At 32.5% G+C, this 12629-nt stretch overlaps 1 protein-coding gene across 1 annotated transcript; it reads left to right on the top strand.

The window, feature by feature from the left end:
• Positions 1-8907: 8907 nt before the first annotated feature.
• On the top strand, positions 8908-11528 carry BP5553_07614 (uncharacterized protein; the record flags this gene model as incomplete). The annotated part of the gene is made up of 5 exons (XM_032016237.1): positions 8908-9009; positions 9253-10184; positions 10557-10731; positions 10780-11311; positions 11488-11528. 5 exons carry the CDS (start codon positions 8908-8910, stop codon positions 11526-11528), a joined length of 1782 nt encoding a protein of 593 aa, XP_031867468.1.
• Positions 11529-12629: the final 1101 nt, after the last annotated feature.

The raw sequence follows: 12629 nt of genomic DNA, 5'->3' as shown, positions 1-12629 counted from the left end.
TAGAATATTGAATTAAATTGACGTTTAATTTAGAGTTATTTTAGAACTCTGTATATTCTTTGTCGGAAGTAGAGTTAGCGATCTTGTAAGAATACTTCGAGATAAGTATAGAGAAAAGATAAATACGTTGATCGACAAATTTAGTAAAAACTTCTATCTTATTCGTACCTAAAAAGGAAGAATAAAACTTCTAATTCTACGTCGATTACTAAAGACTCAATATAGTCACGATTAAAAATCGGACTCTTTTACTTTTAATTAACAAGACGTTAGACTAATTATATAAAGCGAAGATATTTACGAAACTCGACTTCAAAAATATATATTACTAAATATAGATAAAAGAAAGAAATAAGTAGAAGACAGTGTTTCGGACTTAATATAACTACTTCGAATACTACGTTTTACTATTCGGACTATCAAATACTTTTGCGACTTTCTAAGTATATATTAATTAAGTATTTATAAAATTAGTCGATATTATTTATATAGTATATTTAGATAATATTTTAATATTCTCGGAAAATTTCAGAGAATATTTAGAAATAGTTCGAGAAGTTTTTGAAAGACTATATACTTATAAACTATATACTAATTTACAGAAATGTGTATTTAGTACTGATATAATAAAGTTTCTAGGCTTTATAATAAAGTTTTATAAAGTCAGAATAAACTCGTCGCGAGTTGAAGTTATTCGGAACTAGCTTTTACTAGAAACGTTTAAAGATATTTAAATATTCCTAAAATTTACTAATTTTTACAAATATTTTATACGAAATTATTCGAAACTATTACTCCTTTTGACAAAGCTCCTCAAAAGTATAGAATATAACAAGAAGTCGAAGATACTTCGACTTACAATTAGTATAATTACTATATTCAAGTTCCTTAAAAACTAATTCTTACGAGTACTAATATTTAGACATTTTGATCTATTGTTACAGATCCGAGTCGAAGTCGATATTTCCCTATTCGTTATTGGAAAGATCTTCTCCTAACTGTTCGGAGAAAGAACGGAAATAAGATAGTACTCTATTACTTTCTATTCAAAGAAGCTAGCTCCTGTTGAGTAAAAGTACGAAGTCTATAATCGAGAACTAATAGCTATAGTATTTACGTTTAAGTAGTAAGAGTAATACTTTCAGGGAGTTCCTGAGACAGTTATAGTTCAGACCGATTACAATAATCTGAAATACTTTATAACTAAGAAGAAGCTAAATAGCTAACAAGCTAGATAAACTGAAAGTTTAGCTGAATTTGACTTTATAATAGAGTACTATATAAACAAGACTAACCCCGCTGACAGACTATCTCGAAAGCCCGATTACTGTGAAATAGATCTAGCCCTAGACTTTGACGAAGAGAGCTCTTTGCCGACTTTGTACAACAAGTTGAGAATTGCAAAGTTGAACGAGTTATATATACTAATGAAGCTAAACGTGCCCGATATAGAACTTAGGTACTTCTAGACCGACAAGTTGTCGGGGCTTGATCAGAGATTATATATACAAAAGTTATAAGTTATTTAAAAATACAACACAGTAGTAGTTAAAAGTCTACTACTTAAGTTTATTATTAGTATAGCTAAATATAAATAGTATATATTACAGAAAGTAGTAATTACGTTACTATCGGCTGAAACAGTATACAAGGGAACATCTGAGCCGATTCGGTATACTTTCTTAGAATTATAGAGAAAGGATCTTTTTATAATTCAAGAAAGTTATCGACTAACGAGGACGACTTAGCGAACTAAGTCCGAGAGACAGTAAGATCGAGACAGTAATAATCTCCTGAGATTCCGGGGAGTAGTATATATTCTTTTAGAAAAGGTTATATAGAGTAAGATTCTATATATCTACTACAACAACGAATCGACAAACTACTTTGGAGTAAAACAGACCTTTGAACTAATTCGTCGGAAATACTTCTAGTAAAGTTTTCGAAAAGATATCAAAGAATATATTAAAACGTACTCAGAATACTAAAGAGGAAAAGCGAGACAATATTAGTCTTACAACGAGTTAGTTCCAGCTTTTATCCTAAATAAACTGTAAGAAGAGATAACTATAAACTTTATTATAAATTTACTTCCAAGTAAGAAATATAACTAAATATATAACTTTATTTTAATTATAGTTGATAAGTTCACGAAACTAGCCTAATATATACTAGTATAAAAGACGATCGACGTTACTGAACTCGCAGACTTATTCATCTATTATATCTATAGAGACTTCGGATTACTAAAGAGTATTACAAGCGATCGAAGCTCAGTTTTTACAAGTAAGTTCTAAAGAACGTTAATATAGTTCTTTCGGGTACGATAGTAGCTTAGTACTACGTACTGTCTATAAACAAACAACTAGACAGAAAAATAGAACTAAACTTTAGAATTTTACTTCTATATATATTATAATTATAAGTAAGACGATTAAGTCTCTAAATTTATACTTACTGAGTTCATTTATAACAACTCAATTTACACTAGTACGAACTCGACTCTGTTCCGATTATTTTACAACTTCGACTTAGAACTCAGTATAAATATCGGAGATAACGTTCTAGAAAGAAAAATACTAACTGTAACCGAGAGAATTAGGATATTTGAAGAAGAACGAAAAGTATTTGTAACTACTCTCCGAGTTATAACCGACTTATATAAGAAGTTTTATAATAGGAAATACAAAGTAACTTAATTCAAAATCAAAGAATAAGTTATATTTATTACTAGGAATATATACTAATTACAGTTTAATAAGAAGTTTTCAGATAAATTCTTAAACTTTTTCGAAATAGTAGAAATAATTAGTAGCTATAAATAAATATATTAACTTAAACTACTTTCAAGTTACTAGATTTATAATATATTCTACGTTTTCTTATTAGAATTATAAGAAAGATAGAAAAGCGAAGAAGTCGAACTATTACTAATCTAAATCTAAAATTAAAAAGAATATAAAGTTAAGTTTATATAAGTTTATAAAGATTTAGTAAAAAGTAGGAAATACTTCGTCTAATAGAAGAGATATAGTCTAGCTAACGATATATAGGAGCCCGAAGAGAACTTTCAGAACGTTACCGACTTTATCTAAAATTATTTACAAGATATTTCAGCTATAGTCCCGAAGAAAAAAAGGAGACTACGAAAAAAGGGGAAATAAGTTTATTAATATATTCTCGACTTATTCCGATATATTATAATATCTCTATAAAGTAAAACGAATTAAGTACTTCTAAAGAAAGAAGAGAAAGTAAGAATAGGAACTACTATAAATCGGGTTTCAATAGTCGTTCTGAATCGCTTTCGACTCGTTCTAATATACTACGACACTAAGGAGTTAAACTTTTATATTACTAGTTACTAAACTAGACGTTTATAATATAAATCGAATAACTGGAAAAGTGAGAAAACAAGAATAAAATCGAGTTTAAATAGCTATTCCGAATCACTTTCGACTTATTCTAGTTTACTACAATATTACTATAAACTAGTATAAATTAAACTTCTAAAAAAGTAAGAACTGAACTGGAAAAAGATTATATATAAGAAGATTAGAATAAAAGTAGAAAAAACAACTTAATTCTAAAAAGTTATTTTACTTAAAAAAAGAAAGAACAAAAGAAAAGAAAAACAAAGAAAGTGCTTTATTTGAGAAGAATAGTCCCAGGAACTAAAAAGAATAAATACTAGTACTACTAACACTTTACTGAATTTACTTCTCCTTACTCTTTATTTCACTTATCTTTTCATCACTTCTATTCTCCTTACTTTCCTCTTCCTCCACTTCAAACTCAGAGCTGGACACGTCTTCTTTCTCCTCTTCCTCCTCTTCCTCGGAAGAGAACTCTTCTGAATCGGAGTCTTCATTGTCGTCGTCGTCGTTGTCAGTAGTAAGGGGGGGCAAGTTAACTTAAAAGAAAAGAAAAGGGGGGTAAACGCGAACTGAGATAGAAAGGAATCGAAAAGACTTATTTATAAGTATATAAAGTATACTAATTCTTCTAGAAGAAAGTTAGTCTTCTTTACTTTTTCTAAGTAAACGAGAACGACAGCGTTAGTACTTTTAGGAAGTACTTCCTCTTTCAAGAGAGTTTTAGCCCGGACTCTGATCTCTTCGGAGACTTTCTTAATAGTAAGGAAGATTTAGGCCTATTTCTCTTCCGAGATAGAGCTGTTATAGATATACTAGAAATATAGAAGTTTATACTCGCAAATAAATAGAACTTAGAAGATCTAAAACTAGTCAGTAACAAACTTGAACGAAGGGGTCTCGAATATAAATAATACTAGGAAGTAAACAGACTTCTAAGCTTAGTAATAAGTACACTTACAGTTACTAACTATATTAAAGTTATAAGCTATATAAACTTTAGTAGCTATATATTTAGTATAACGTAAACAGAGACAGCAGGTTAACGAAGGGGCAGCGGGGACGAGGGGGGCCAGAGTTGTACTGGAGATACTAGACATAGTAGTAGTAGTAGTTGTAGTTGTAGTTATAGTTATAGTTACAGTTATAGTTGCAGTTGTAAATAAAGGAAAGAAAGAAGTAGTTCGGAAAAGGAAGCTTGAATATATACTCCTGGGCCTTTTATTACTATTGTCGACTTATAATTAGTTTTTACTATTGTCTTTGTTATTGAAACTATTCACTATTCTCGCTACGACAGCCGGATTATACGAAAGTGCCCCGGAACTTCTACGAGAAGAGCGTTTTAGCTATTGTCTCTGTCATTTAACTAGCTAAGAGTAATTGTTATAGTAGAACTATCAAGTTATAATACTTGAGAAAGTAATACGAATACTTACTAGTACAACTCCGACTTGTTCCGACTTTTAGAGATAAGAGCTCTAGAGAGAAGAGTTATATCAGGAACGTATACCTCTGTCAGAAGGAGTACTTGAAGGAAGTTACAAGATCAGCGAAGAAAGTCGTTTAAATATACTACAGCTGAAACTAGTTGGCAGAACAAGTTAAACGTTATCTCGTGACTATAGTACTCCGACTTAAAAAAAAGAGGACTAACCCCCTCTTTAGAGAAAGCTAGAGATTAGTTTACGTAATAATACGAGTGTTTATTATCGATCGTGATTCTTTATTATACAAGTTCTTATATTATACAAAGTCAGCAAAGAGTTCTTTTCGTCAAAGTCTAGAGTTAGATTTGTTTTATAGTAATCAAACTTTCGAGATAGTCTATTAACAGAGTTAATCTTACTTGTATAATACTTTATTATAAAGTCAAATTCAACTAAACTTTCAGTTTATTTAGTTTGTCGGTTATTTAACTTCTTCTTAGTTATAAAGTATTTCAGATTATTATAATTAGTCTGAACTACAACTATTTCGGGAACTCCCCGAAAATATTACTCTTATTACTTAAACGTAAATACTATAACTATTAGTTCTCGATTATAGACTTCGTATTTTTATTTAATAGAAGTTAGTTTCTTTGAATAGAAAACGATAAAGTATTATCTTACTTCTATTCTTTCCCCGAATAGTTAAGAGAAAATCTCTTTAATAGTGAATAAAGAAATATCGACTTCGACTCAGATTTATAACAATAGATTAAAATACTTAAATATTAGTATTTGTAGGAATTAGTCTTTGAAGAACTTGAATGTAGTAATCGTACTAGTTATAAGTCGAAGTATTTCCGACTTTTTATTATATTCTATATTCTTGAAAAACTCTGTCAAAAGAAGTAATAACTTCGAATAACTTTATATAAAATACTTATAAAAATTAGTAAATCTTAGAAATACTTGAATATCTTTGAACGTTTCTAATAAAAACTAGTCCTAGATAGTTTCAACTTGCGACGAGTCTATTCTAACTTTATCGGGCTCTACTATAAAGTCTAGAAACTCTACTATATCAGTGCCGAATATATACTTCTGTAAATTAGTATATAGTCTATAAATATATAATCTTTCAAAAACTTCTCGAATTACTTCCGAGTACTTTCCGGAATCTTCCGAGAATATTAGAATATTATCCAAATATATTATATAAATAACGTCAACTAATTTTATAAATATTTAATTAATATATATTTAGAAAGTTGTAAGAATATTTAATAGTCCGAATAATAAAACACAGTATTCGAAGTAGTTGTATTAAGTCCGAAACACTATCTTCTACTTGTCTTTTTCTTTTATTTATATTCAATAATATATATCTTTGAAATCGAACTTCGTAAATATCTTCGTTCTATATAACTAGTCTAATATTTCGCTAATTAAAAGTAAAAGAATCCGATTTTTAATTGTAACTATATTGAGTTTTTAGTAGTCGACGTAGAGTCGGAAACTTTATCTTTCCTTTTTAAATACAAATAAAATAAGAGTTTCTACTAAACTCGTCGATCGATATATCTATCTTTTCTCTATATTCGTCTTGAGATATTCTTATAAGATTACTAACTCTATTTCCGACAAAGAGTATACAAAGTCCTAAAATAGTTCCGAGTCAAATGTTAATTCAATTCAGTATTTTATAAAATAGTATTCTAGTAAAATACTAGTAGCTTTTATATCGAAAATGTCTTTATACTTCTTGTATAAAGCTAAGAACTTCCCTGTTCTTATTTCTACTATTTTGAGAACTATATAGTAAATAACTTTTTTCTTATATTCTTTTTTAAAGTATTTCGTTATAAGTAAACGAATCTGAACTTTTCTGAAAAAGTATTACTACTATTTTATATTCTAAATAATAACTAAATCTATTTACTATAATTAGAGAAATTTTAAAATAAAAAATATACTAAATATATTGAAATTATATATTACGAAGTTATATCAGTTCTATTTCGAGATATTTTTGTTGTTAGTAATATTAACTTTAAGTTTATATTTCTTATAAAAGAGAATTTCTTACTTTTCGACAGAAGTTAAAGAAATATTGTTATCTATAGAAAACTAGTCCTACTAAATAATTAGAAACTATTTAATAGTATTCTATTCAATTCTACTATTTACTAATATTTATTCTATTATAATTCCTCTTTCGGAAGTTCGTAATTAGATTGAAATAATAATTTGTTATTTTACTTCTATTTCGTTTAACTAGAATATATTTAATATTATAACTAAATAAATCTATTTCTTATTTATCTCAGTTTCATATAATTCGTAGAAATATAACTTTTCTTATAGTAGTTATAATACTTTACTTCAGAATATTAACAAGAATAATATTAAATAGATTTATAACAAAAGTATTTATATTCTCTTTAAATCGAGTTAGTTCCGACTTTTATAAATATTTGATTTATATTACTAAATGAGTTTTAGTATTATTCGAGTCTTTTTAGTTTAATATTTCGTAAATATTACTCAGAGTAATCTTATTTCGGCAAGTTCCTAGTTATTTTGTAATAATTTAACTCGTTTCGAGTAAAAATAATATTTTCTTTCTCCGAGTTCTCTATTCGTCGAACTAGTACTAAGAATACTTTCTAGTTCTTTAAAATCTTAGTATAGAAGTTAATTCTTTTTTTAATATCTATATATAGTTTAATATATAAAAACTATTATTTATATTAGTCGTTAATAATTCCTAGTTCTTTCTTTAAACTATTTAAATAAATAACGAAATTGTCGACTAACTATTTATTTCTTTACTGAACTTCCTAGTATTTATTAGTAATATTAAAAATATAATTATTTTTGTCGATAATAAAATTAAAAAAGAACTTTTTAAATTTATTTTATATAATTATTCTAACTTTTATTTTATTTTCGAAAATAGTTTATTTCTGTTCTAGTTTTATTTCGAATAAGAAAATATAGAAATCGATTTTAGTTTAATTTATCGAATAATAATATTTATTATTTTATTTGAATTATTTTTCTATTTTAGTTATAAAAGTTTAAACTTCTTATATATTTTTCTTTTTATATAAAAATATTTTAAGAACTTTAAATATAAAGTATTTTTAGTTCGTCGTTATATTAATAAATTAATAGTAAGTAGTCGTTATCTAAATTACACTATCTTTAGTTATATTAATTCTATTACATTTTCAGTTTAATATTAAATTATTATTATCTTTTTTATAACTTTTTATTTCTAAAATATTATAAAATTCTTTTTCGAACTTTTAGTAAATTTTTACTATTTCTTCGAGTTCTTCGATTTAGGTCCAAACTATTCTATAAATCTACATCTATTCTTTCTTTTACTCGATTTACTCGCTAAATTATTTAATCTATCTCGTTTCCGAGTCGAGTTCGTCTGTGAAACTATCCTCTTCGTTCTTTGCGATAAAGAATAAGAAGTTTTATAATCTTTCAAAAATTACTTTTCCTACTTAAGTTTTTCTTTCTTAGAAAGTCATCGTCTCCAGCTCGTTAGTAGATCGAGTAATAAAGTGTTTGTCTAAGTTCGAAGAGTTTCCTTGAACTCTTTCTTTACTCTTTGATCTTATTATTTCTAAGTCGATTTCGAGTCAGCTCCGAGTATTCTCCGATTCGTGACAAACTATCTCCTAGAAGGAATAGAAAGATTAGAATATAAAGACTTATATAATAAAGAATTACAATTAGTAGTAAATACTCGTATTATTATACAAACTAATCTCTAACTTCTTCTAAAAGGGGAAATTAGTCCCTTTTTTTAAGTCGGAGTACTACAGTCACGAGATAACGCCTAACCTGTTCCGCCAGCTAGCTTCGGCTGTAGTATATTTAAACGACCCCCTTCGCTGATCCTGTGACTTCTTTCGGGCACTCCCTCTAACAGAGGTATACGTTCTTGACAGTTATTTGATGAAGTTTCTGAAGAGCTTACTAAGGCGGTTACGGAGGCGGCGGACCTAAGTATCCCAAAAAGGAAGGTAGGGGCTAGGGCTAAGCTTTGGTAGAACGACAATCTGAAAGAACTACGCCAGAAAATGATTCGGAATCAACGAACGTTTATCCGGTATAGCTATAACTATACTGCTAAACGCGACTACTTTATAGCTAAAAACACCTACTTTTTAGCTATAAAGCAGGTAAAACGGAGCCACTGGAACGACTTTCTTGAAAAGGAGGATCCGAAGACTATTTTCAAGGCTATGGCCTATACTAAGGACCGACAGATCGAACTAATACCGCCTATCCAGGCTAGTACCGATCCGGAACACCTAGAGTCCTCATTTGCCGGCAAATGTAACGCTTTTCGCTCTACGCTCTTCCCACCGCCCCCTGAAGCTCCAAAGCCAACTTGGAATAGCTATACCCCTTCGAATAAATAGCTTTGGCTTAACTTAACTATACCGGAGCTGGCTACCGCTTGTACGACTAAGCTTAAGGGCAAAACACCTGGACCGGATCTAATTACGCAAATAATTATTCAACACGCCTATTACGCTATTCCGGAAGTCTTCTTTAGGCTCTTTTCGGCTCTAATTGACGTTGGATACTACCTTACTTGCTGGAAACAAGCTACTGGAGCGATTCTCAAAAAGCCAGGAAAGCTTAATTACACTTTACCTAAAGCGTATAAAGTAATATCACTCCTCAATTGCTTAGGCAAAGTCAGCGAACGGATTCTAGCTCAACGATTAGGCTATTTAGCTGAAACAACTCAACTACTCCACCTTAGTCAAATAGGGGGTAGGCTCAAAAAGTCAGCTATTGACGCAGCTTTGCTCTTCAATAACGAGGTCGAAATAGGCCTAAAGCGGAAGCAAAAAACGTCGGCTTTGCTATTAGACGTCAAAGGAGCCTTCGATCACGTAGCTAAGAATCAGCTATTATCGATACTCAAGGACCTACGCCTACCTACTAGCTTAGCTAGCTGGGTACAGTCGTTCCTGAGTAATCGCTTATTACGCCTAGCTTTTGATAGCCAAATAGAGCAATTCGCTAGCCTCAATACTGGAATCCCCCAAGGTTCTCCGATATCCCCTATCCTGTTCCTTATTTATATAAGGAGTCTCTTCACCGGTATAGTTACAGCTCGCCCACTCTCCTACATCGACGATATAGCTCTTATAGTTACTACACCTAACTATACGAGTAATATCAAGATACTAGAGAGAGAAGCAGCTAGGCTATTTGATCAAGGGGCTAAAAGTGCAATTCAATTTGATCTTGCAAAGACCGAACTAATCCACTTTGGGCCGAGTAAAGCCAAGCTACGCCTACCGGATCAAACTCGAATAGAGCCGAAACAGCTAGTTAGGTAGCTCGGCATTTGGTTTGATCGAAAACTTACTTATAAAGAGCACCTCAAAATCCGAATAGCTCAAGCTAAATCGGCATTCCTACGCCTAGCCCGCCTAGCTAATACTGAGCGCGGCTTATCACCAGCAGTTATACGCCAGCTATATATAGCCTGCGTAACGAGTATTGCCGATTACGGATCAATTATCTGGTGGCGTGGCCAAGCTAGCTTCAAAAAGCGACTCCAGGAGTTCCAAAACCTAGCTTTACACAAGATATTAGGGGTATTCAAAACAGCCCCTATTATACTAATAGAAGTGGAAGCCAGTTTACCCCCCTCTGAAATCTGGCTTAATAGCTCAATCCGGCAATACGTTCTCCGGCTTACTAGGCTTTCTAAAAACCACCCAGTTAATTTAGAAGCTAGTAAGAATACTGAACGAGCTAGTGCCGATTTAGCCAATAGATCAATAACTAGGCAATATTTAGCTAATTCGGAACCCGACGATACTGAACCAACTTTAGCTATACAGCTAGACCGGATTACCAGCTCAATTAACTGTATAGTTAGCTATAACTACGAACGGATCCAGCACTTCCAATTCCCCCCCTAGGCCCGAAAAACACCCTATTCGGTCGAAATCAGTCAATTGCCCAAAGAAGAAGAAGCTGTAGCTCATAATACCCGAATATCGATCCCGAATACCCGGATTACTCACGTTTACTCTGATGCTTCCTATATACCTGACGGTATAGGTGTCGGGGTCGGTATAGTTATACCTACCCAGTATAGTAGTATAGTTAATATCGGAGCCCAACAGCTTGTTTATAATAGAGAACTTGAAGGAGTTACACAGGCTATTGAGTACGTTAGCTCAATAGCTATACCCCGGCAAAAATACCGGATCTACTCCGACAACCAAGCTGGACTATACTGCCTGAAAACACCCAGCGATAACCCCGGCCAAGCTTGCCAAATCAGGGCTATTCAGGCTACCGAAGCAGCAATCCAAAAAGGGGCTAGTATCGAGCTAGCTTGGGTACCAGGGCATACTGATATCGAAGGAAACGAGCTTGCCGATCGCTTAGCTAAGCGAGCTACACTTGAAGAGCCTAGCTCTAACAGTACTAGCTTCGTTTACCTAAGTATGAAAATCAAGGGAATTTGCAGGGCAGAGTGGTTAAGTTATATAAATAACTATACGACAAACAAGCCCAATTCCAACCTACTTAGCTATACCCGCAAGTTTATCTGGAAAATAGAGGCTAGACCCCTAATTCCACCTAATACGAAAAGAGAAATAGCTAGTACCTTTTATCAGCTCAAGCTAGGCCACAGATACCTCAAATCGTACCTATTTAGGCTAGATCGCTCTAATAGCGATCTGTGCCGGTGCAGTAAGAGAGAGACCCCCGAACACTTACTCCTTAGCTGTTCGGAGCTCAAAGGGGCTAGATCGGCACTCAAATCGGAACTTAGGGGGGTTAGGCTCACCCTACCCCTGCTATTACACACTAAGGTCGGAATAGCAGCGATGATTAGCTTCCTAAAGGAGACTAGGATCGTAACGAGGCGGTGGCACTTGGAGAGAGCGGAGGAGGAGTAACTTAACTATACGGAGCTATAGTTAAGTGTTTCGGTCATTTTACTGTTTTTCATTTATTTAGTACTGTTTTTATTAAAGCTTGGCTCTCACTGTCCCTAGAATATATTGACTCTCAATCTTGTATTTACAATAGCTTGTTAGAGCTCTAGCTCTAACCGTCCTACTATAGTCTTCGACTTACAAAGGACGTTAAAAGGAATAAACAAACAAACATACTATACCAGGGGGTAGTAGGTATAGCTATACCCACTCCAACACTTATACTGTCGGGTATATAGGAAGCGTCGGAGTAAACGTGGGTAATTCGGGTATTCGGGATCGATATCAGGGTATTGTGAGTTACAGCTTCTTCCTCTTTAGGCAATTGACTGATTTCGACCGAATAGGGTGTTTTTCTGGCCCAGGGGGGGGGATTGGAAGTGCTGGATTCGTTCGTAACTATAACTAGCTATACGGCCAATTGAGCTAGTAATCCGGTCTAGCTGTATAGCTAACGTTGGTTCGGCAAATTCGAGTTCCGAATCCGAATTCAAATCCGAGTCCGAATCCGGTATAGCTAGGTATTACCTAACTATTGATCTGTTAGCTAAATCGGCACTAGCGCGTTCGATATTCTTACTAACTTCTAAATTAACCGGGTGGTTATTAGAAAGCTTCGTAAGTCGGAGAGCGTATTGCCGGATTGAGCTATTGAGCCGGATTCCAAGGGGGGGGGAAGCTTGCTTCCACTTCTATTGGTATAATAGGGGCTGTTTTGAATACTCCTAATATCTTGCGTAAAGCTAAGTTTTGGAGTTCCTGGAGTCGCTTTTTGAAGCTAGCTTGGCCTCTCCACCAAATAATCGATCTGTAATCGG

This window comes from Venustampulla echinocandica (genome assembly GCF_003357145.1).
Source record: "Venustampulla echinocandica strain BP 5553 chromosome Unknown scaffold_6, whole genome shotgun sequence".
Lineage (NCBI taxonomy): Eukaryota > Fungi > Ascomycota > Leotiomycetes > Helotiales > Pleuroascaceae > Venustampulla > Venustampulla echinocandica.
Note: the sequence above shows the minus strand (reverse complement) of the source record. Positions and strands in the feature narration are given on the sequence as shown.